The 26,275-nt window shown below is 37.0% G+C and overlaps 2 protein-coding genes across 2 annotated transcripts in view; one reads left to right on the top strand and one right to left on the bottom strand.

Moving 5' to 3' along the window:
- Positions 1–9,417: 9,417 nt before the first annotated feature.
- On the bottom strand, positions 9,418–16,963 carry CCDC59 (coiled-coil domain containing 59). Its single transcript, XM_077111529.1, has 4 exons — positions 16,417–16,963; positions 15,167–15,476; positions 12,776–12,875; positions 9,418–11,344 (listed from the first exon to the last, which is right to left on the bottom strand). Exons 1-4 carry the CDS (start codon positions 16,622–16,624, stop codon positions 11,183–11,185), a joined length of 780 nt encoding a protein of 259 aa, XP_076967644.1. The 5' UTR covers positions 16,625–16,963; the 3' UTR covers positions 9,418–11,182.
- Positions 16,686–26,275, top strand: part of METTL25 (methyltransferase like 25) — a 134,920-nt gene continuing 125,330 nt past the window's right edge. Inside the window, exon 1 of the mRNA XM_077111528.1 lies at positions 16,686–16,998. Coding sequence (XP_076967643.1) covers positions 16,749–16,998 — 250 coding nt within the window. The 5' untranslated portion in view covers positions 16,686–16,748. The remainder of the gene's footprint in view (positions 16,999–26,275) is intronic.

The raw sequence follows: 26,275 nt of genomic DNA on the forward strand, positions 1-26,275 counted from the left end.
GTCATATATTTCTATGAATATCATTTTTCTATCATTAAATCCCTGCTACAGATGAGGTTGCTTTCTAGGATCTCCACAGCCTCTGATGAGGCTCCTGCTGCTTATACATGAATATGAAATGTAGTTCAAGGTCAAACTGCAGTCACCTGCACCTTGAGGCTGCCTGAACATGCCAGTGTCTTTGTAAATTGTTTAAGTCTCGCTTGGTTGGTGCTTGCCATCCAGGAGACCAGCATTTGGGAGAGCCCCACTCCCACATTCTGTGTTTTCTCTGAAGTCTTTTTGCCTCCATGTATCACTCTGCTTCTTTGCTCAGAGAGAAACCCTGAACTTCATTGGCCTTCTTGAATCAAGGTATCTTTCCTTGGATGCCTTAGATTGGACATTTCTACAGACTTGTTTCAATTGGCACATTTCCATGGCCTAAAAAACTGTTAATTTGCAACCAATTAAACTCCCCTTCTTAAAAACTGTTCTGTTTCTGGTGTATTGCATTCCAGCAGCTAGCAAACTAGAATATCTCCTCAGTCCTGCCTCCATCCCCCATTCTTACCTTCACCAATAGAGTCTGTCCTGTATAATTCACAGCACAGAAAGAGTAATCAAAATAACACACTCTCTTGAGGTGGGGCAAGATGGCACCCTAATGAGGTGTTGAATTTAGTATCTCCTCCAGAGCAGCTAGTAAATAGCTGGAAACAGTACAGAACAACTTCTGGGGGATCATCAGTGACCAGACACACAGTATACACCAGTCTGGACTGAGTAGAATGGCTGAGATCCCACACAGGACCTGGTGCTGCTTCCCCATGGGCATGGTAGGCTTATTTCCCAAGGGAAAAGGAAACAGACTTTAGTGGCAACAAGGGTCTACCTAGCTCAACTGAGCTCCAAGTGTGGAATTAAATAACAAATTTTGACTACTGAAAAGAGGCTCTCAGCACAGATAAACGCGGGCTAAGCACTAAAGGTACTAGGAGGTTTTGCCCCTGCAGAGAGATGGTGGGGCTGATGGAAAAAAAAAAAAAAAAAAACCACAGAGGCTTTTTGAGTTGGACAGCATAAAATACTGGAAAAGAGCTGGACCCCAAGAAAAGGGGTCACACAGAACCTGGAGATGCATAGACTATGTACTACCAACTCAAGCTCTTGATTGGCAAATTTGAGGAATGGGGGTCTGGCTCTGAAAAAGAATTTTTTTATTTTTTTCATTTCTTAAACACCTCATTAGATAGAGTGATCACTCTCAGGCTCCAGCACTGCTCCAGGCAAGGGCAAAACTAAAGCATGTCTTAGAGACAAAGTAACTAGTCAAATGAAAGATATTAATTCCCTAAAGGGTGTATCTTCCCCAAGAAAAGGGGGATGGGCCCCAGTTCAAGTGGAAGCCCTCCTTTAAGGAATTCATGCCCAGTACTGGAAAACAGAAATCAAAGCCCACTTATTATCTCACCTCTGCCTCAACCATGCCCCTGGAAGGGAGAGTTTGCTGAAATTAAAGGCATTGCATCACTTTAAGCTGGTGGGAAACTGTGGGCAGACAAGCACTACAAGCTGGGCAAGATAGGAAAAGCAGAGAGTCTAGAGGCTTCATAGGAATGTCTGACAACCTGCTAGGTCTCACCCTTGAGTAAAACTGATATGGCTCCTCTCTCCTCCGGAGCCCTGGGCTGGGCTTGGTTGTCTGGAATAACCTGACTGGAGTCTACAATGTCTGAGGAGACGTTCCTGAAGGAAAAAAAAAAGGATCCATAAAGGCAGGAAAACAAACAGAAAAAAAAAACTGAGAAATTATGATCAGTTAAACAGAACCTATGTTAGGGGTCTAGAATAAGTTGAACTGAGCGTCAAGGAACAGATAGAGAACAAAGCCACCCACTAAGGAAGCCTTAGGTAAAAGACTGAAAAGAACCTCCAGAATAAACAAATTAAAGAAGTCAAATGCCTAGATGCCAGAAAAAAATGGGTCACTTTAGGAAAATCAAAGATATGGCCCAGTCAAAGGAAAAATCCAGCACTTCAAGTGAGATATAGTTGGTGAAACAATTAATTAAGGATGTTCAAATAAACATGCAAAATACCATCAAAAATCAAATCAATGAGTTGAGGGAGGATAAAAGGAAGACACTGGGCAAACATAAAGCAGAATTTGAAAGACTGAAAAAACAAATTGCAGAACTTATGGGAATGAAAAGCACAATGGAAGAGATTGAAAAACAATGGGAGGTGGGCCATCGTGGCTCAGCAGGCAGAGTTCTCACATGCCATATCAGAGACCCAGGTTCAATTCCTGGTGCCTGCCCATGCCAAAAACAAAAAACAAAAAACAATGGAAACGTACAATAGATTTGAAGAGGCAGAAGAAAGGATTAGTGAAATAGAGGACTGAACATCTGAAACTGACACACAAAAGAAAATTTAGGGAAAAGAATGGAAAAATATGAGCAGGGTCTCAGGGACCTGAATGAAAACATGAAGTGCATGAATTTATTTGTTGTGGGTGTCCCAGAAGGGCAAGAGAAGGGAAAAGGAGGAGAAAGACTAATGTAGGAAATAATCACTGAAAATTACCCATTACTTATGAAAGACATAAAAATTACACAGCCAAAAAGTACAGCATACCCCAAACAGAATACTTCCATATACACATACTCAAGACACTAATTAATCCTATCAAAGGTTAGGATTAGAAGGAGACTTTCTCAATATGATAAAGGGAATATATAAAAAATCCACAGCCAACATCATTCTCAATGGGGAAAGACTAAAAGCATTCCCTCTAAGATCAGGAACAAGACAAGGATGCCCACTGTCACAATTATAATTCAGCATTGTGCTGGAAATTCTAGCCAGAACAATTAGACAAGAAAAAGAAACAAAAGACATTCAAATTGGAAAGGAAGAAGTAAAACTCTCACTGTTTGTGTTGTGATGATGTGATACTACATGTCAAAAATCCCAAAAATTCAACAGCAAAACTACCAGAGCTAAAAAATTAGTACAACAAAGTGGCAGGGTACAAGATCAACACCTCCAAATTGATAATGTTCTATACACTAATGATGAACAAACTGAGGAGGAAATCAAGAAATAAATTTTATTTACAATAGCAACCAAAAGAATAAAATATTGAGGAATAAATTTAACTAAGGAAACAAAAGACCTATACACAGAAAACTATAAGAAATTGCTAAAATAAAAAAAAAATCATGGAAGACCTAAATAAATGGAAAGGCATACTGTGTTCACAGACTGGAAGACTAAGTACAGTTAAGATGTGAATTCTACCCAAGTTGATTTATAGAGTCACTGCAATACCAGTTAAAATCACAGCAACTTACTTTGCAGAAATAGAAAAATCAATAATCAAATTTATTTGGAAGGGAGGGTGTCATGAATAGCTAAATATATCTTTGAAAAATGAAATGGGAACTCTCACACTGCCTGACTTTAAAACATATTACAAAGCTACAGTGGTCAAAACAGCATGGTACTGGCATAAAGATAGATTGATCAGTGAAACTGAATTAAGTTTTCAGAAATAGACCCTCTTTTCTATGGCCAATTGATCTTTGATAAGGCTGTCAAGCCAACCCAGCTGGGACAGAGAAGCCTCATCAATAAATGGTGATTAGAGAACTGGATATCCATATGCAAAAGAATGAAAAAAGATCCACATCTCACACCCTATACAAAAATTAACTCAAAATGGATCAAAGACCTAAACATTAACACTAAGACCATAAAACTTTAAGATGAAAATGTAGGGAAATATCTTATCAATCTGATAATAGAAGGTGGTTTCCTAAACATTAAACCCAAAGTATGAGCCTTGAAAAAAGAAATAGATAAATAGGATCTCTTCAAAATTCTACACTTTTCTGCATCAAAGAACTTTGTTAGGAAAATTAAAAGACAGCCTATGTAATGAGAGAAAATATTTGGAAAGCACATATCAAATAAGTATTTAGTATTCAAAATATATAGAGATTCTTCAAATCAATAACAAAAAAAGACAAACAACCCAATTTAAAAATGGGCAAAAAGATGAACAGACAGTTTTCAGAAGAGGAAATACAAAAGCTAAAATGCACATGAAAATATGTTCAACTTCACTGGCTATTAGGGAAATGCAAATCAAAACCAAAATGAGATATCATCTTACACTCACTAAAATGGCCATTATAAAAAAAAAAAAAGAAAGAAAATGACAAGTGTTGGAGAGGATGCCGAAAAAGAGGCACATTATCCACAGTTGGTGGGAATGTAAAATGGTACAACTGCTCTGGAAGGGAGTTTGGCAGTTCTTCAGGAAGCTAAGTATAGATTTGCCATATGATCTGGCAATTCCATTTCTAGGTATATATCCAGAGGAACGAAGGTAAGGATGCAAACGGACATTTGCACACTGATGTTTATAGCAGCATTATGACTGCCAAGGGATGGAAACAGCCGAAATGTCCATCAAAGAAAAAATGGCGAAACAAGCTGTGGTGTATACATACAATAGAATACTATGTAGCTATAAGACAGAATAAAGCTATGAAGCATGTCAATGTGGACGAACATTAGGGACATTATGCTGAGTGAAATTAGACAGAAACAAAAGGACAAAAACAAAGTCTCACTAATATGAACTAATGTTAATGAATGAACTTTGAGAGTTAAGATTAAGAACAAAGGTTATCAGGAAATAGAAGATTGAGACTGGGCATTTGGTGCTGATGGAATACAGAATGTACAACAGAACTGATTGTAAAAATTCAGAAATGGATAGCACAATACTACTTCATAGTAGTACAGTAATATACATACACTGAATGAAGCTGAACATGAGTATGGTTGAGGGAGAAGGGCTGTGGACAAGTATGAAACCAGAAGGAAAGATAGAGGATAAAGGGGACAATGATGGGATTAAATGTACAAATATAAAATAGTTTTGCATGGGAGAGAACAAATGATTGTTAACATTGCAAAGGGTTGAAAATGGGTAGTATACAGGAAAAGGTACAATCAATGAAAGTTATGGTTTATAGCCAATATCAACAAAAAATATTTTTATTGATAAATTTTAACATACAAACATCCTTAACATGCAAGCATTCCATACTTGGTGTACAATTAATGGCTCACATATCACATAGTTGTGTATTTATCAACATGATCGTTTTTTGAACATTTGCATCACTCCAGAAAAAGAAATAAAAAGAAAAAAAAAGAACTCATACATCCCATACCCCTTATCCCTCCTTCTCATTGACCACTAGTATTTCCATCTACCCAGTTTACTTTAACCTTTGCCCCCCCCAATTTTTTATCCATATTTTTACTCATCTATCCATATCCTAGGAAAAAAGGATCATTAGAACACAAGATTTTCACAGTCACACAGTCACATTGTAAAAGCTATATCATTATACAATCATCTTCAAGAAACAAGGCTACTGAAAAACAGCTCTACAGTTCACTCCACTACACCATAAACTAAAAAGGCATATGTATATAATGCAAAAGAATAACATCCAGGATAACCTCTTGACTGAGATTTCTCAACCACTGAAACTTTTGTCTCATTTCTCTCTTCCCCTTTAGGTCAAGAATGCTTTCTCAATCTCTTAATGCTGGGTCCTGGCTTATCCTGGGGTATCTGTCCCATATTGCCAGAGAGATTTATATCCCTGAGAGTCATGTTCCATGGAGGAGGGAGGACAGTGAGTTCACCTGTTGAGTTGTTTAGAAAGAGTAGCCACATCTGAGCCACAAAAAAGTTTCTCTGGGGGTAACTCTCAGGCCTAGTTTTAAGTAAGCTTAGCCAGTCCTTTGCAGGAATAAGTTTCATAGGACCAAACCCCAAGATTGGGGGCTCAGCCTATTGATTTGGTTGTCCCCACTGTGTGTGAGAATATCAGAAATTCTCCAAGTGGGGAAGTTGAATATTTCTTCCTTTCTCCCCATCCCCACAAGGGAACTTTGCAAATACTTCTTTGTTCACTGCCCAAATTACTCTGGGATTTATTGAGGCGTCACACTAACCTGGACAAACCAACAAAATCTCACACCTTATTCAAGATTCTATGTGTACTTAAGGTGTTCAACTAAACTGGCCATACAAGTTAGGAAATGCAGTGCTCAGTCTTCTGATATATCTTAGTCTATTTCATTGGCTTCATTCATATCTCTGTTTGATGCCTCATCACTTTCTCAACTTTTTAAACAGTTCCTGTATGGGGTACTTCTGACTTTCACAGCTTCAGAGCTCTAACTGAGTCTCAGGTGTCACATAAATACCAGGAGTTTCTGGGATCAAACAGGTTATATACACACAAATAGCTCTGTACCTCAGAATTTAGAAATATCAATTACAGCATCTGAATATATGTGACTATGTAAAAGCTTACAATCTAGGACCCTTTACAATAGGCCCTCGACTTCAATTCTCTGAGTTTGAATATTCTAGTTAGTCTGCATGAGTGAGACATGATAATATCTGTCTTTTTGTCTCTGCCATTTCACATACTGTCCTTAAGGCTCATTCACCTAGTTGCAGGCCTCACAACTTCATTCCTTCTTGCAGCCACCCAGTTGTATGTAAACACCACATGTTCCTCTTTTCACTCCTTAGTCATTGTACCCTTAGGCCTTATCACATGTAGAGATATGGATGAAGCTGATGTGGGTAGGACTAAGATTAATCAGAATACTGGGTAAAGGATGATATGGTCCATATTTTCATACTTCAACCTCTGTGCAAGATCAAAAGGAGAGATGTTTATTTGGTACAAAATTTATAGTTTCGGTAGCACATTATCTAATTTAAGTTGTATGGTCAGTTTACTTGAACACCATAATCACATGGAAACTTGAATAGGGCACAAGACCTTCTTGGCTTGTCCAGGTTAGTGTGATGCCCTGACACGTGTCAGAGTAATTTGGGTAGAGAATAAAAATAGTATTTGCAAAGTCCCCTTAGGGGACTGGGGAGAAAGGAGGAAATATTTACTGCCCCATCTGGGGAATTCCTGTTATTCTCACAAGCAAGTGGGGACAACCAATTTAATAGGCTGAGCCCTCAATCTTGGGGATCATGCCTATTAAGCTTATTCCTGCAAAGAAGAGGCTAAGCCTACTGATAATTATGCCTAAGAGTCATCCCCAAACAGCCTCTTTTGTCACTCAGATGCGCCCTCTCCAGGCCAACTTGGCATGTGAACTCACTGCCCTCCACACTACTTGGGACATGACTCCCAGGGGTGCAAATCTCCCTGGTAAGGTGGAATAGGTCTTCCAGTGGTGAATCGAAACCTGACATTATTGTATGAGAAAGTCTTCTTGACCAAAATGGGGGAGAGCAATGAGACAAAATAAAACCTCAGTGGCTGAGATTTCAAAGAGTTGAGAGGTTATCCTGGAGGCTATTTTTGTGTACTATATAGATATCCCTTTTCAGTTCATGGCATATTGGAGTGCCTAGAGGGAAGTACCTGAAACTGCTGAACTTTGTTCCAGTAGCCTTCACTCTTGAAGAAAAATATGTAAGTATATAGCTTTTACAATGTGACTGTATGATTGTGAAAACCGTGTGTCTGATGCTGCTTTTATTCAGGGTGTGGACAGATGAGTTAAATGGAAAAAAAAAGGATAAAAAATAAATGAATAATAGAGGGAGAGAAAGGGTAAAAATTAGGTAGACTGAAATACTGTGGGTCAATGAGAGGGAGGAGTATAGGGTATGGAATGTTATGAGTTTTTTTTCCTTTTCTTTTTGTTTCTTTTTCCGAAGTGATGCAAATGTTCTATATATGATCATGGTGAAGAATACACAACTATGTGATGATATTGTGAGTCATTGATTGTATGTAACATGGACTTTATGTGAGTGAATTTCTCAAGAAAAAAATATATGTTATATATATAAAGTACATGCTCTCTGCAGGCAGGCCAATTCTTAAGAGAAAAGCCTGGCTATTTATGTGCAGATTCTATTTTCAAACACCATTTAGATAAGCCTCTCCATCTCCCCTGGGGAGGCCAAGTGAGACAGACGGCAAGTGTTTGGGTGATGGTGCCTCCTCAATATGGAAACATCAAGATTGGATGGCAAGTGTTATCTGCCAACAATAGTGATATTAATACACACACCTTTTCGTAATTTTTTTTCTTAGACTTTTAAATTCATTCCAAGCATTCTGCACTTTGCAACTTTCCTCAACTTTAAAGGTTCTTCTCAAATGTCATGTCTTAGTTTGACAGGCTGCTATGACATATACCCTACAATGAGGTAGCTTAAATAACAGGAATTTATTGTCTCATCATTTTGGAGGCTATAAGGCTTTTCTTCCTCCTGGGATTAGTAGAGTTCTAGCACTTGGAATGCTTAGGGTCTTTGGCTTTTCCATCACACAGCAGTGTCCTCTCCTTCTTTTTGGGTACCCACTGATTCTCTGCTTCCAGCTCCTTGCTTCTGCCTCCTTTCTGTGGGTTTCTCTTTAAAGCCACCAGAAATAAGACTAAAACCCACTTTCACTGAGTTGAGTCAAACCTTAAGTAAAAATAGCCATCTGCAAGAGGTCTTATTAACAATAGGTTCACACCCACAGAAATGCAGCTTGATCTAAGGAAATATTTAAATTAGGGTATATGATCCAATCTATCACAGCATCTTATTTATGATTTTCCCTCATTTCTTCAACAAGAAACCTCTCTTCTCTGAGGCTGAGGTCTAATGCTTTGCATATCATGCTCCTCCAAGTACCAACCACATCAGATTCATGAGGATTGCTGACTAAAATGACCATTACTGAACTCGTCTACACTATCCAAATCTCTGGAGGTAGGGCCCTTAAACATACATTGCAAGAAGATCCCTGATTATCTTGCACATTTAAATCTGATCTTTTCATTTGTACTTGATCGTCATTGAGTACATTTTACCCTACGATGTAACCTGCCTATTTGGCATTTAGATCCCTAGAGGATTCTTGAGAAAGGAATTCTATTTTTCAACAACTTGATGTGGACTTTGCATATTGTGGCTGTTCAACAAGAAAATGTTGCTAATAAGAATTTATTTTTACTCATCTCTCAAAGGATTTAACTGAAACTCTTTCCTTATGTTGTCCTGACTAGATAATGTCTAGAAGTAAAAAAAGTACATAAATGAAACAATTACAAAAATAATCCATCCCACACAGCCTGCCTATGCAAAAAAAAAAAAAAAAATCCACTAAAATACTATGCTCTGCTTCATGGTGTACCACCTTCACCAAGGTGTTCAAATTAAGGCATTCTAGACTGCTTATTTTAAATGCAACCTAATGTATTGCATATCTCAGAATTGTTTTCTACACATTAAAGAATTATTCTTTAATAGGTATAGTGGGTCCTTACCAGCTCCTATTGCATTTTTTTTTTGGGGGGGGGGGGATGCATGGTCTGGGAAATGGTATTTCGTTATTTTTAACCAAAGTTTGGGTTTATGGAATAATCATGTATAAAATACAGGATTCCCATATACCATCCTGCCACCAACACCTTGCATTAGTATAGAATATTTGTTAGAACTGATGATAGACTATTTTTATAACTGTACTATTAAAGTTCATGGTTTAACTTAGGGTTCATTGTGTGTACTGTAGCTCAATCCAACTGTCTTTATTTTTTTTAACAAGACAGGCACGGGGAACCAAATCCAGGTCTCTGTTATGGCAGGCAAGGACTCTGCCACTGAGCCACCATCGCATCACCCTATCCAATTGCATTTGTAAATGCAGACTGAATCAGTTAATATGCAAGGGCTTTCTAAAACCTTAATTTAATTTCAGGCAGCATTTGTTGCCATTATAAAATTTTACGTGGTATGAGTTATAAATATCACCCTTATTGTAGTCCTTTAGCTTGTAATGACTATAGTAAAGCTGTTCTCATTTTGCAATGAATCCAAGTGGCCAACACAGGGCAGGAGCAGAAGCATCACAGTAGCTCCTCTTGGCTCACAAGGGTACCATGTGGAGTAACAGGTTCTAGTGACAATGTTCTTAGTTTATAGGATCCTACAGGATATGGAAAACGTAATTCTTGCTATGACATTGCTGCATTTCCATAGCCATTTAAAAGCTCTTTGACAAATAAACTATGTGCTTCCATTCAAGGGAATGGGATATCAGCTGAAGTTCTCAAACCAAACTACTTCAGGAAGGCCACATCCTTACAAGGTGGGGGAAGGTAGTTTCAGCACCTAGTTCTGAGTAAAATCTTCTTTACATGTATATTCCCTGCAACATGTACTCAATCCAAAATAAAAACAGATATACAAAGCCCAAGGGAAGTCTTTGACTTCCTTATCATTAAAATGAATTTAAAACAATTAATAGCGGATTACTAAATTGAAACATTTCATGGAAATGCATCATTGAAATCTGTTCCCTAACTTTCAAACATTTTATTTCAGACAAATTTCCTGATACAAAATATTACATATTTGACCATTTGAGCCTGAAAGAAACAGATGGTTCTTTCAGTTCCTCACATCAATCTTTCTTTAGAGGCAAATAAGAAAGAAATCATATTATGTAGAGCTTATACAGAAAAATTTCTTTTATAAGAATATATTTGTGACATTTTAGTTTACTTAGCAATTCAATTTATGTTGAGAAAATTATTCAATTATTAGGAGGCTACTGGAAACTGAATCATGCCCCCCACAAATGGCACATTTAGGTCCTAACCCCTGGTCTGGTGCATGTGAACCATTTGTAAATAGGGCCTTTGAAGACGTTATTAGTTAAGGTATGCCCAAACTGAATGAAAGCGAACCTTACTTCAGTATTGCTGAAGTTCTTAAATGTAAAGGAATTTCGAGACAGAAAGAGAAGCCACAGGGAGTTGCCACAAGTTGGAAGTTAATGGAACTCAGAAGAGAAAGAAGATGCCACCATGTGCACTACCGCATGATGGAAAAGCCAAGGAGTCCCCAAGTTTGCCAGCCAGAAGATGCCAACTCTGGGAAGAAGCAAGTCTTCTAGCTTCTGAAACTGTGAGCCAATTAATTCCTGTTGTTAAACCAACCCAACGTGAAGTATCTGTTTTAGCAGCTAGGAAACTAAAAACCAATGCATTAAATTAAAGGAACCCAATAGACAGACAGCAGATATTTTAACCCTTGATTAAGGATGAAATGTCTTATTTAATTTTTTTCTTGTATTTTTTGAAGAAGATACTCCATTTGTAAATTCAAATTTGGTTGACCCTTTTTAGTCTTTTTGCTCAATATTTTGAACATTTCCATTTTCTTCTTTTTGTAGAGCCTGTGAGCTTCTTCTCTCTCTTGTTTTCTTCTTTCAAATTCCTGAAATAACATATTCCATTAGTAATTAGTAATTTTTTTTACTAACAAATAGCTGATGTATTTCAAAAGCTGTTTTTAACATACTTCACCACACAAATAGTTTAAGGCTTGCTTCTTATATTTTGCAAAATATTAATTATTTCCCATTATTGAAGTTGTGCACCCTCTTATGCCTTCACACTATAAGGCACACTGCAACATGGAATAAAAAATGTAAAGTTATTAAATAGTCTTAACTATTTGTGTGCAAATAAAATTATATCACAGAACAGAGAAGGCATATATTTATGTACTGATTTCATCACTAAAGTATATCCATAGCATCTTGTTTCTTCCTCAGTTGGTTATTACTCAATCTTATAGATCAGGTGGTGTGCATGTGGGGGAGGGGTGGGGGTTGAAGTCTTATACTGTGAAAGAGTTAAAAGGGAATAATAAGCTTATCTTCCAATGTTCCATTAATGCTGAAATCTCCATTTCCAGAAAGCTGTATCTGGAATTCCTTTTAATATATCATCTGAGCAATTTAGAGGTTTAAATCAAGAACCATTTATTGATGACTATGTATGTGCAAAATATTGTGCTAGGCATTATGATTTTGTGCATTTAATAATTAGCATACTTCTTTGATTTACTAACATAAAGAATCAAATTTGCTTTGAATATAAAAAAATAAAAATTCAAAGTTATAGATAGATCTGAAAAGCTTCTATTCAAACTGTACTGTAACATTTTTATTAAAATTAAATACAAAAGCTAAACAAAAGTTCTTAAATTATCTTCACCTTACAAATGAGGAACTGATGCTTACCACTACCGAAAGAATCTTGCCCAAAGTTCCAAATCACTGGTAGAGTTAGCTGAGAGCTGAATTTCACTTAGAGATCTTTTAAATTCAAATTCTGTCCAATTCCTCATTATACTAAACTATATCACTTAAAATTATATTCTCATATCGTAGAGTACTTTATTTATTTATAAAGCATATAGTGAAAAAAGCCTTAATATTCTTACTTTCAATTATGAGTCTTTACTTAATTAATTCTTAATTAAATTATTTATAAATATTAAATTAAAGAACTTTAATTAAAGTTCTTAATAATTTTGATTTCTAATGGGTAATGATGCTGGCTGTTATTTTAACATTTGAAATCTGCAAGGGCTAAGAAAATGTCAACTTTGATGATTACGAAGCCTTAGCTCAACATAAAGGAATCCCATTTCTGATCTACTAGTAACACCTCTCTGATACAATATAAATCAAGGAATCTGAATATGTTACATCTCTCATTCTGCTCAGACAATTCATTCATTCAACAAATATTTACTGAGGGCATACTATGTGTCTGGCACTCAGAAATACAGTTTATATATACACTTAGTACACATATGGAAAAATGGATCTAAATACATTTTAAAAGTAGAACTTACTTGTTTCTTAGCAGCACGCTTAGCTTGTACCTGTTCATACTCTTCTTGTGCTTTTTGATTTGATGTTTTCTTTTTATTTTTCTTTGAAGTAGCAATGGAACTTTATAAAATAAATTAAGACAAGTAAGTCACAAGGGCTAAAAACAATATAACCATAATTTTGTCAAGCATGGAACAAAAATCTCAGTGACGCAAATTATTTGAGGGGGGAAGAAAGAAGTACATTAACTTATTAGTAAAATATACAAGTAATAAGATTTTAAAAATACAGCTACAGCTTTCAGATTGTCGATTAATTCAATAGCATTACTTCAACCAGGAAAAACAGAAAATTTTCAAAGACACTTAAAAAAATAAATAAATGAACGACATTGGAAAAGGCATTAAATTGAATGACATTAGGAAATTGAATGAATGTACATAAACTTCAATCTCAAAGTGTTTTGACCACATCCTTTCTAACCCATTTTATCTATTCAGTCAATAACAACACCATGGACTTAGTCATCATTTAAAATTGTTCCATCTTCATCTTTCTGAAGGTGGTACACCCTGTCAAGGCTAATCCAATCACTTTGGTCCAGATTCTGTCCATTTCTTCAGGATACCTGATCCAGTAATAGTCCCTTTCCTTTTTCACCACACCAATTCCATAATTACACAATTATGTTTTAATAGTTCCCTTTTTAAAGTACACATTACCAATCATGATTCTATAGTCCCCTTTTACCTACCAGTCTCTCATTTCCTTTCCTTTCATATTCAATTTTCTGCCCTCACCAAGATCATGATGACCAAATATGATTACGATGTTAATGAGCACTTTTCAGTCTTCATTGAATTGACCACTCACTACTTTTGAAAACCCCTTTCCCTTAGTTTTGATGACATTCTTCCCTCCTGTTCCTTTTTAACTGCTCATTCATAGTTTGAGACTTAATAAAGTTAGAGCCTCTTTCTCTTTCTCACCCAAAGTTTTTCCCAAAAAAGTATGAAGACACACCCAAAGTTTTACCCCAAGGTGTAAGGATACAAGATGTATAGAGAGTTTCCATATTCTCTTTGGGCAGTCATGTCCATGATCATGGTTTCAGCTCCACATATATGTATCAGGGACCGCCCCTCATCATTCTACTGAAAATCCTCTGTCAAAGTCACCAATAATAGCCTAGCCCACAAAGACCTGATTTTAGTCCTAGTCTAGTCCACAAAGACATGATTTTAGTCCTATTATCCTTGGACTTTATAGTAGTTGACAACTGACCAATCTCTACTTTTGAAAAGCTTCCTCTGCTGATTTAGTTTTCACTGTCTTTCCCTATTTCTGACTGTTCTATTTAAGTTCTTCAATGACAGCATTTACCTGCTTTTACCTCATAATAACTAAAAATGATTTTTGCCATCTTATCGTGTCTTACAACTTAACTCTTGTAACATCAGTTATCACCAGGCTAATTTTTTGCCTGAGCTTTATATTCAATATTCAATAATATGATGGACAAGTCTATTGAAATACTTTTCATGTCTCTGCCTTTATCTCCAACTATACTTTTTCCTGGGTTCCTATTTCCTGTTATTTTTAGCACAAACAGCTAACAAGTTTAAAGGATAGAATTTCAGTGAAGTAAAAAATTTGATTCCATATAACACCCGGCTTCTTTGCAATTTTAGATTTTAACATTGCTTTTTCACTTGTGATAAGTGCAGAGATAAAAAAGTTGGTGTCTTCAAAACCAAAAAGGTTCTGAGGCTGTGCTATTTGTTTTATAATTGCACACACATACTTATCTTCTGAAGAAAATACGGATTAATAGTAGTGGTAGCTAACACTCATGTAACACCATGTACCACACACTTTTATAAAGCATCTTATGTAAATTAATTTATTTAGTTTTCACAATAATATCATGTGATAAGTCAGGTATGCCAAAGTCTATCTGCATGATCCATTCTGGGTAATGTAACACTGTGGTGCTGAATTACACAGTTAATGTTGTCCCCATTTCAGAGAAGAGTGCTGAGGCACCAACATGTTAAGTCTGGCTTCAGAATCCACACCATTAACTACTACACTATAATACTCCTCAAAAATTAGTTTTTAAATAATTTTAAAACTGTGGTCCAAGGAAGTTAATGGTACTTGAGAGACAGAAATCGCAAATCCATATCTCTTAATTCCTATTCCATTATTTCTTCAATTAAATTAAACCACCTAATTTAGTAATTTCAGCTAAAAGAGTCTCCCTGAAAATATTTTTACCTAATAACTGTGACTTCTAAAATGTTTAAAATAAGAAAAATTCCAATTCTTACATAGATTTATGCCACAAACTCTTTAATAAAACAGTACCTACATTTAAAGTAAAAGATTTCAAAAGAAAGAAAACATACTTTACTGTTTTGCTACTTTGGGTGACTGGTAGAGGCTGGTCAATGTTACATTGTTCTTCAGATAAAGCCAGATCAATGCTACATTGTCCTGGCAAAGGTTGGTCAACTTGTTTTTCAGAGGAAGTTTGGTCAACTTTTTTAAGTTGCTTTCTAAGTCTTTCCTCTTCAGCCAAATAGAGATGTTTCAGATGATCTGGATATCGATCTGTGAACTGGGATTCTTGTGAGGTTTGAGCCTTTTTTGTCTTCCACAGTAACTTCTTGTAATTTTGTTGAATCTTCAGTTTTCTTCGAAATGCAAAGCCTTGCCCTATATTGAGGAATGTCAGTCATAAGTAACTTTCACAGAAAACAAGTTGCATAAAGTGTAACCAATAATTTAAAAAATGAAACACTTTTTACATCAACACATTCAGATGGTAGAGTTACTTTGTTTTGCTTTAAAAATTACCACATGAAACAAATCTAAGGTGATTAAATTTAAGGATTAAACAGCATGTTGTCCCTTTGCAAAAAGACCAGGCTAACTATAGTCAATGCAGACACCCAACTAAGAAGAATCTCAAAGAAGGAAAATTTACCAATCTGGGCTGCTGCACAACTTCAGTATCATATTCACAAATCAAAACAAATTCTCAACTCGTTTAAAATACTTAATCCGGGTTTTAACAAATACTTAAAAATAGAAGAAAATTTCAAATTTATCATTTTACTTCAGAGAAAATTACTGTTATATACTATTTTTGAAAACACTTCAACACAAAAGAAAAAAGGTGATATGTAACCTCCTGAACAATTATCAGAACACCGAATTTATTTACTATTCTAAACATTTCAAACGGGACTTGACGGAACTTACAGATAGCAGGTCAAAAGGACAAACAGGAACAAAAGGAAAGGAACAGTAAGTAGAGTGGAATGCTGCCGGAGTATTTGTACATCAAGGGTTTCGGGTCAGCGTGTTTCTGGCTACCTCGTCATTCATCCCAATACACGCACAAATGCCTATACATAACACATACCCAAGTAGACCGTGGACGCTCTCCGCTTACGGTTTCACTTTCACAGGGTAAAAGGTAGAGGGAAAGACTTTGATCCAAAAGTGGTCAAGTCCGGGAAAGATATTTAAACATTGAATTTTAACAACACTTTTCGATCTTCCCAAATAGGGACAGGTCTGGTTCCTAAATCCTTCCGTGCTTTACTCTTTGCAAATCTGAAGCCTTTAAAGAGGCTGCCTTCTTACGTACCCTCGCGGACACTCCCAGCGTGGACCTTCAGATGGTTAGGATGCCACTTCTTCTGTTTCACGTTCTTATTCCCGAACCCAACCGGAGAAACTCCTTCGTAACGTGATCCAAAACTCTCAGCTTCCCTCCTTGCTGCCGGCCTCACTGGCGCCATTACAGACCACTCACTTTCCCAGAAACCACAACCGTCGCTGTCCAAATGCGTCATCAAGCAGAAGCAATCGAAGCACTGGGTTCAGCTACAGCCTGACTCGGAGCTCGACTTCTCCAGCCTGTACCATATCGCCTCACAGCCACGTGTGCGCCACCTACAGCCCGGGAGGGTGAGCGTCATGGCGGCTTTATGCTCTCTCCCGGAGACCCCGGACTTGCCTACGCTGCGTGCCAAGCTGCAGGGCCTCCTACGATTTCTGAGGGACGCCCTGCCAATTTCCAACGCGCATACGGTGGACTTCTACACGGAGTCCTTGTGGGAGCAGTTGGTCGACTTGTCGCCGGCGATCGTGCTGTCTGTGCTGAAGAGGTCGGCGATGGAGACGGACGCGGAGGCGCGCCCCCTGGTGGAAATAGAGGGGAGATCGGGTGAGCTGCGAGGTGGGCGGGGAAGCGGACAAGGCCCCGCCCCTCGGGGCGCGTCCCCTAATGGAACGCCCAGGGGTCTTCAGGTTGGTTAAGGGTTGGGGTCCAGGGACCGTGTACCTTCGGGGCGCCCTTCCTGGATGTCGTTCTAGCCCCCATATGTTTGTGTATATCTGTAAATACTCAGGAAACCAGGTATGGGAGTTCATTTAGTAATTCAACAGTAATTGTTTAGGGGGAAAAATGAAACAGGCTCTCACAGGGTTTATAGAATCTATGTGGTAATACAGCCGAAGAGGAATCAACGGTTAATGAACTAAATAAGACATGATGATAATGGCCAAGAAGAAAATAAAACTGTAAAACGTGATTGTGTGTGGGGAGGCTGCTTTAACTTTAGATGGTCAGGAGGAGGAGGTGTCAGTAAGCTGCTGGGAGCGATTCTGCCCCCGGGAAAGGCAGAGGAGGCCCGGAGGCATGAAAGGGCAGGGCTGGTGGAGGTTGGGGAAGAAAGCTGGAGCTAAGTGAGAGGAAGCCGCCGGGCGGTAGGGAGGAAGGCTGGCTGGATCATGCAGACCTTTCATCTAGGCCTTCGAAGGAGTTTGGGATTTTAAGTGTGATGAAAACGGTTGGAGCCATTTAGGCAATACGATGACCTAATCTGATTTAGATTTTAGAATGATGCTAATGATATTCTGGTAGTTATTTGAAGAATTTACTAGTAGGGGAATATATTTTGGAGGTATGATGAAGGACACTAAACAGGCTCCTGGGGTTATTCTCTGACTGCTTCCGGCTAACCCAGCTTGCCTCGCTAGTGAATTGTATTCATTGGGCATTCTCTGAAAGCACCACTAGAGGGTCGCCTAGAATAGCATTGAGTAAAGATTGGTTGACTTGAAGTCCTTGTTTATTGTTGGAAAGTTTGGCACCTCTTAAATTTGTTCTTATAATACCCTGTACTTATGCAGCTTTACTCACAGTCAAGAAGAGCAGGGACCACGTTGGTCCTGTCAACTGATGTATATACCCAACACTTGGTAAAATACCTGACATACATTAAGTTCTCAATGACTGCTGAATGAGTGAATTAATTAGTAACTCACAGTAGTTTACCAAAACGCACACACCTACACAAGTGTGTGTTAAGTATAAAGCACGAGACTTTCATATGAGTTTAGTGTGGTCTTTGTACCAGATGGCAGAATTAGATTGCCATACATATCCTAATAATAATAATAATAATAATAATATTAATTTATTAATTTATAATTTACTATGTACCGGGCATTGTACTAAGTGTTATTAAGCATATTTTCTGATTTAATCTTTGCATCAGCCATACAAGATGGATTCTGTTATCACCAATTTGTAAAATTATCACTTAATGAGTTAAATTGTCAGGGACACAGCTTGTAATGGATGATTCTGTTAAATAAAATTACCAGACAATTAACTTAGTCAAGTTCTCAGAGAGTTTTACTTAGCAAATCGCACTGGGCAACCCCAAGTCCAATGAGCTGGGAAGGAGTTCCACAAACAAAGAAACGTGTGGGGGTTGTATAAGCAGAACAAGGAAACATAGCACAGGGAATTCTTGTTGGTTGTTAAGAGGCTTTTACCCTAATATGGGATGTTGCTGGCTAGTTAAAATTATAAAGGGCAGGATGAATTATTGCTTTAAAATTGATTCATCTCAAGTTTCAGCATTTGGGAGCGCTGAGCTGAGTTCTGGTGTACTGACACGGAGGTTAGCATGAGTGACTCTACTTTGGACCTTCTGAGCTTTGTTAAATGATTCAAACCTTGGTCATTTAACTCCAGAGTCTGAACTTTTCGTCACCATGATAGAAATCTATTCTGAATTATTTGAGAATGAATTGCCCAGTCCTTTTATTATCAAAATCATTATTTTTGACATGATTGCATTCCTTGTTTATTTTTTTACTCTTTTCCCTTTCAAGAATATAAGAATTATTTTGTTTACTTCTGTATCCCTACTGCCTAGAACAATATTTGATTAGAATAGGTAGTTAATAAATATTTGTTGAAGAAATGAATGAAGGAACGGATGACACTAGATTGTTATTAACATCTTTTGGGAAAACCTTGCGATCAGTTTTGTTTCTCACCAACAGTATTGGAATCTAGATGAGATTGTTCATCTTTGAAATGTCTCTGGCCTTCGAACTTTTTTATACAAAATACTCATTTTTGCAAATGATCAGCAGCTTTTAGTATTACATGAATCAGCCAGTATTTACTGTGAATCTGCTATGTGCCAGGCACTTTTCTAGGAGCTAGGGAAATAACAGGTAAAGCAAAAATCCCTACCTTCATCTCACTTACATTCTAGAAGGGAAAGATAGGTATTTTTTTTAAGTACCATAGGGAATATTAAAGTAGATAAGGGAGGAAGTGATAGAGGGAGGTGCGAGGTGGAGAGAGTATGTTTGCCAATTTTAAATAGATTGTTCTAGCAAGACATCATTGAGATGACTTTGTAAAAAAGATCTAAGGGGGAAATAAGCCACAAGGATATCTGGAGGGACAGCATTCCAGATAGTGGACACAGGGGAGTGTAAAAGCCCTGAGGTGGGAGCATGCAAGGAGACTGGAATGGAGTTCCATCAGGGACTCACAGGCAGTGTGGCTTTCTGCTAGTTCTTTAGTAGGGGTTACAGGGGTTATAAGTAAACACAATTGCCAGAGCTGCTGTGAGTTAATATACAGTGTTATGAAAGAACACGAACAGATGTTTGGCACAGAAAGTTGGTGTTTTATGTGACAAAGTTGTTTCTAAGACTCGTCTGAGTAGCCATTAGAGATTTCCTTTGCCAGATGATTTTCTGGCTCAGTCAGAGTCCCAAAAGCTTCTTTTCCTTTGTTTATCTAAAAAGAACTAGAGAATTTTTTTTAATTCTCCAAAATAAAATGGAAAGATATTGAAAATAACTAGGCATTCAAGGACATAAATTATGGGTATGTAAGCAGACTACCTGGGTTAAAATCCTGCCTCTGTTATGTATGTATGAACTGTTTTAACTTGGGCAAGTTGGTTCAACCCTTTTTACTTCAGTTCCTCACCTATAAAATGATGACAATTAGTGCTTACCTCAGGGTACTATAAAAGTTAAATGAGTTAATATATAGAAATGATTAAGAATAAAATCTAACAAATAGCACTTAATGTATTCATTCATTTCACTAAATATTTAAAGCCTTCTATCTTTCAGGTGCTGTTCTAGCTCTTAAGATTATGGCACTGAACACAACAAAGTCCCTGCCTCATGGAACTTGCATTCTAGTGAGAATAGATGCATAGTAAATATATACTTTGAAAAAAATAGTACCAGGTGGTGGTGAATACAGAAAAGAAAGGCAAGACAAGGACGTGAAGTGAAGAATGAGGGTTTATATGTAGTGTGGGTGTGGAGAGGTGGTGAGGAATGCTAGTTCAGATAGGGTAATGTGGTAAGTTTTCTCGAACAAGTTAAAATTTGAGCAGAGACCTGAAGAAAGTGAGGGAGCTAGATATACCTCTCTGAGGTAGGAATGTTTCAGGCCAAGTAAACAATAGTTGCCAAAATTGTAGCACACTTGGTCTGTTGGAATCTTGGTGTGTTAATAAGAGATGAGGTTAGAGAGGTGGCAACTTCACATAGGGCTTATAGGTCATAGTAAGGACGTGTGTTTTACTCTGGGTGTAATGGAAGCTCTTTGAGTATTTTTGTAGAAGTGTGATATAATGTGATTTATGTTTCAAAGGGATGATTTTGGCTTCTGTATAGAGAAGACCTGGTAGGAAAGGGAGGATGGAAGCAGGGAAACAGGATAGAAGGCTACTGAAATAGTCCAGAGGCTTCAGGTAGTAGCCACTAGAAGAATTCAGGCAGTTCCTCTTGAAGGTAGCAGTTATTAAAAGTTGTCTAGAATTGTTCATTCTGGCTGTGGAATTAAAGGCACTGTATAATGACAAAAAGCAGACAGGAACATGAGTTTGCTGTTGAAAGACTGCTACTGAGGGGTAAAAATTGGGGGTTATGAATTTCTTGCTGGGGGTGCATCCAGCCCCTTAGATCTGGCATGGAAAATCATATTCTTATCAGCTGAAGATGTTGTTGGCACAGATCATTGATCAGAGCAAGTGGAGGTATGACAGTACTTCTGAAACTGGAAGAGCTACAAAAGGGCTGAGATCTAAATTTGAGTCTAAGCCATGCCTAAATCCCTGGGTGATCTTTAAATTAGACATGCATGGGGGAATCTAAAGAGCCCAGCAGAAACCCTGACAAAGACTTGGGATGGGATTGGGGCAAACCCTTGAAAGTCAGAGCTTTTAGTGAGATTTGCAAGTTTGCTGTGCTTTTGATAGAATGTGTTACCCAAAATGCATATAGCTTGGAAGGCAAAAATGGATTGACTATCAAAGGGCAGAATTGAGTACTGGTAGCAACTGGAAATTTAGGTTGGGGAGCTCTGGAAACAAGGGAACCACAAAGAGACTGAGCCGCCAAATCTGACTATAAAATTTACCCAAATCTTTGACTGCTAAAGCAGTCTCAGGCACAGGCAAATCCTTACTGGGCAGACTAATAAGGCAACAATTGAAGAGAAACATTAGCTGCTGTGCACTGAAGGGAAGATAACATTTCACAGTTTGAGTTCAGGCAAGTTAACTTCTTACTAAAGAAGTTATAAAAGCAACAACAAAAAACAATAATCTTTAGAAAAACAAAATGGATTCATTGTAACATATTATCCACAATTCTGCTTTCCAACCAAAAATTGCTAGATGTGCAAAGAAGGGAAATGTGACGCTTAATCAGGAAACTGATTCCAACTCGGCCTTGATGTTCAATTTAAGCAGCTATGCTCAAAGAATTAAAGAGAAAGTAAGACCCGTGTGCAGGAAAAACTGAAACAATAGAAACTGATTCTGATTGGTCTCATGTTGAATTTAAGCTGCTATTATAATATGTTTAAAGAGTTAAAAGAAAGTATAATTCAAGAATTAAAGGACAACAATGAATGTCGAATTATAATGCCTACCTTATGCTTCTTTTAACTTAAAAAGTACATAGTCATTGACACATAATTAATGTTATATATTATCTATTGCTTTATAAAAGTGGTTTAAAACTGCAGTAAACTGTTCTCTTACACAGTTTCTCTGGGCCAGGAATTCAGGATCAGATTAGCTGGGTGAATGTGACTTAGGTTCTCGTGAAGTTGCAGTGAGGTTGTTGGCTGGGATTGCGGTCACTGGAAGGCTTGATAAAGGCTGGAGGATTCATTTCCATGATGTCTCACTCACATAGGTGGCTAGTTGGTGCTGGTTGTTGGCCAGAGGTCTTAGTTTCTTACCATGTGTATCGGTGTCCTAAAGCTGCCAGAATGCAATACAGCAGAAATGGAATTTCTTTAAAAAGGGAATTTATTAAGTTGCAAGTTTACAGTTCTAAGGCCATGATGATGTCCAAACGAAGGCATCCAGAGAAAGATACCTTGACTCAAGAAAAGGCCAGTGATGTTCAGGGTTTCTGTCAGCTGGGAAGGCACATGGCATTGTCAACTAGCTTTCTTGCCCAACTTCTCATTTCTAACAGCCTCCCCGGGGCGTTTTCTTTCTGCATCTCCAAATCTATGTCTCTGTGCCAGCTCTTTCTGCTTTTTGCAGAATGGTTCCGTCTTAGAGAACTCCAGTAAGCAACCCTGCCTTGAATGGGTAGAGATGCATCTCCATGGAAACCACCTAATCAAAAAGTCCTACCCACACTTGGGTGGCTCATGTCTCCATGAAAACAACTTAATCAAAAGATCCCACCCTACAAAATTGAATTAGGATTAAAAAACATGGCTTTTTTCTGGGGTACCAAAACAGTTTCAAACTGGAATACCATGTGAACTTCACCATGGGGTTTCTTGCATGTTGTCATGACAAGGAAACTTTTCTCAGAATCCTAGAGAGCCAAATCAAAAGCTGGATTGTCTTTTATGACCTAGATTTTGAAGTTGGACTCTTTCACTTTAGTTAAACAGGTCAGCCTTATGCAGTATGGGTTGGGACTACGCAAAGATGTGGTTACTAGGAGGAGACACTTATTGGGGGGACATCTTTGAGGCTAACACATTATTATATGTTTATGTATCTTAAATTTTTTATATAGGAGGCAAGAGATATGAAGGAGGTAGTGCTGTAATTGGTAAAGAAGCAACAGTCATTCCTGTTAGCAGGAAAAGGGGGATCTTCAATCATTTTTGTGTTTTTGCTCAATGTTCTTGTTTTTATGTGTGATAAGACATGATTATAGAATTGTGATGGTTACAGATCTGGTCTGATATTGGCATACTGTGAAATTTTTCTTGTTCAATAGGGAAGTCCATGGCCTGCCTATTAGTGACAGGCTAGCTATGAGCTGACATCTGTCTGTCGTGAATGCTTTTTTTATTTTTTCCATTCTCAAAAGTGAGGGTAGTATTACCCATCTCAAAGAGTTGTAGTAAAGATTAAATATGATGTATATATGCCACCCGACATGGACCTGAGAATATAACTTGGGTTCAATAAATTGAAGGTAATAAGTGATGATGGTGATGGTGGTAGTGGTGATAATGATAATGTGGTGATGATGTTCATTAGGTCTTTCTTGGGGAAAATAAATTGTCAGAATCTCTAAGAAATGTGTGTATTCCTATAGCAGTCTGTATCCTCTTCCATTTTAGCACATGTCATGTGTTGTTATTGACTATTGACTTTATAAACTCTCTAAAAACATGGATACGGTCTACATCTTTTTCATTGTTATAGTCCCAGCACCTTGTGCAGTTTCTGTCATATAGGTGAGCAAAGTAAATAATTCTTAAAAGAACTTTTGAAGTGTAAATTTTTAAGGAATGTTATTGAAGAGACTCCTTGCAAATATACTGAACCTGACATCTATTATTCCTGCTTATGTTATGTTTATGATCACTGTTTACATATAATTTGAACCAAATAGTGGGTTTTTGAACTTTACTTTGGGGAGATCAAAATCAGTAGCTATTTTTCTATCTGAAAATGTACACTTTCTAAAAGTTATAACATAGATAAGATTAATCATCTGCAGAAGAAAACCATAAGATATAACTTCTAACTGTATTTCTGATAGGATAAACATGTCTCCTATGTCACATTTTGGAAATTAAGTTCATGCTATAATCTCTTTAAGGAGACCAGGCTATGTATTTTTAGGAAATAATAACTACATATATAAATCTGTAACATTCTCAACTGAGTTATCTATTGGTCTTCAGAAACTAACTTATCTTTATATAGTTTAGAAAATTCTTCCAAAAAGCAAGAGAGATAAGATATTCTGAGTTAGGATAGTCAAAATATTTTATGAAACAGAAATAGGTCTAGACTATAGGGGCAATTCAACCAACTATGAAGCTTGATTAAAATTTTCTTTAAAAATATATAACTTGACTTATTCTAATTATAGTTCTAAAATTAGGAGATTGTATTCTATATCCTATAACAGTGTGAGTTTTGTTGTAAGTATATATATATATCAATGTAAATTAAGAAGTTTGTATTTCAAAGTCAATTTCTTATGACTTTGAAAACCTAATCAAGTCTCAGAAAATCCAGTTTCTGTACCTTCATACTGTGGATCAGAGTTTGTCCTTGCTTTCATCTAAAGCTGTGTCTGATCCTTCAGAGTCTCTCTTTTGACTTTTGACTCTCTTTCTTTCAGTTTATTGAGGCCATTTTGCTGTTTTGCCTAATTCTTGTCATCATCATTCACATGATCTTTATAATGAGATTGCTGAGAAAAGGTTTATAGAATTATAACCTTTTGATGAACAGCAATGTAATTAATTTACTATCGTTTTTTTTGTTTTTTTATTAATTAAAAAAAATTAGCTAACACAACATTTAGGAATCATCCCATTCTACATATGCAATCAGTAATTCTTAATATCATCACATAGATGTATGATCATCATTTCTTAGTACATATGCATCGATTTAGAAAAAGAAATAGCAAGACAACAGAAAAAGAAATAAAATGATAATATAGAGAAAAAATAAAAATAAAAATACAAAAATATATAAGAAAAAAAACTATAGCTCAGATGCAGCTTCATTCAGTGTTTTAACATAATTACATTACAATTAGGTAGTATTGTGCTGTCCATTTTTTTTTTTTTTTTTTTTTTTTTAGAAATCATACCATTCTACATATGCAATCAGTAATTCTTAACATCATCACATAGAAGCATGATTATCGTTTCTTAGTACATTTGCATCGGTTTAGAAGAACTAGCAATACAACCGAAAAAGATATAGAATGTTAATATAGAGAAAAAAAATAAAAGTAATAATAGTAAGAACAAAACAAAACAAAAACCTATAGCTCGGATGCAGCTTCATTCAGTGTTTTAACATGATTTTACAATTAGGTATTATTGTGCTGTCCATTTTTGAGTTTTTGTATCTAGTCCTATTGCACAGTCTGTATCCCATCAGCTCCAATTACCCATTATCTTACCCTGTTTCTAACTCCTGCTGAACTCTGTTACCAATGCCATATTCCAAGTTTATTCTCAAGTGTCGATTCACATCATTGGGACCATACAGTATTTGTCTTTTAGTTTTTGGCTAGACTCACTCAGCATAATGTTCTCTAGGTCCATCCATGTTATTACATGCTTCATAAGTTTATCCTGCCTTAAAGCTGCATAATATTCCATCGTATGTATATACCACAGTTTGTTTAGCCACTCGTCTGTTGATGGACATTTTGGCTGTTTCCATCTCTTTGCAATTGTAAATAACGCTGCTATAAACATTGGTGTGCAAATGTCCGTTTGAGTTTTTGCCCTTAATTCCTTTGAGTAGATTCCCAGCAATGGTATTGCTGGGTCGTATGGCAATTCTATATTCAGCTTTTTGAGGAACCGCCAAACTGCCTTCCACAGTGGTTGCACCATTTGACATTCCCACCAACAGTGGATAAGTGTGCCTCTTTCACCGCATCCTCTCCAGCACTTGTCATTTTCTGTTTTGTTGATAATGGCCATTCTGGTGGGTGTGAGATGATATCTCATTGTGGTTTTGATTTGCATTTCTCTAATGGCCAGGGACATTGAGCATCTCTTCATGTGCCTTTTGGCCATTTGTATTTCCTCCTCTGAGAGGTGTCTATTCAAGTCTTTTTCCCATTTTGTAATTGGGTTGGCTGTCTTTTTGTTGTTGAGTTGAACAATCTCATTATAAATTCTGGATACT

This window comes from Tamandua tetradactyla, chromosome 7, assembly GCF_023851605.1.
Source record: "Tamandua tetradactyla isolate mTamTet1 chromosome 7, mTamTet1.pri, whole genome shotgun sequence".
NCBI classification, from domain to species: domain Eukaryota; kingdom Metazoa; phylum Chordata; class Mammalia; order Pilosa; family Myrmecophagidae; genus Tamandua; species Tamandua tetradactyla.

What these genes read in the sequence shown, in the direction of transcription:
- CCDC59 (XM_077111529.1), bottom strand. Translation starts at nt 16,624, where the DNA reads ATGACGCATTTGGACAGCGACGGTTGTGGTTTCTGGGAAAGTGAGTGG. An exon ending in CGCTGGGAGTGTCCGCGAGG is followed by an intron (nt 15,477 to 16,416) that starts GTACGTAAGAAG and finishes TCCTCAATATAG; the next exon opens with GGCAAGGCTTTGCATTTCGA. An exon ending in CAAAGTAGCAAAACAGTAAA is followed by an intron (nt 12,876 to 15,166) that starts GTATGTTTTCTT and finishes TATTTTATAAAG; the next exon opens with TTCCATTGCTACTTCAAAGA.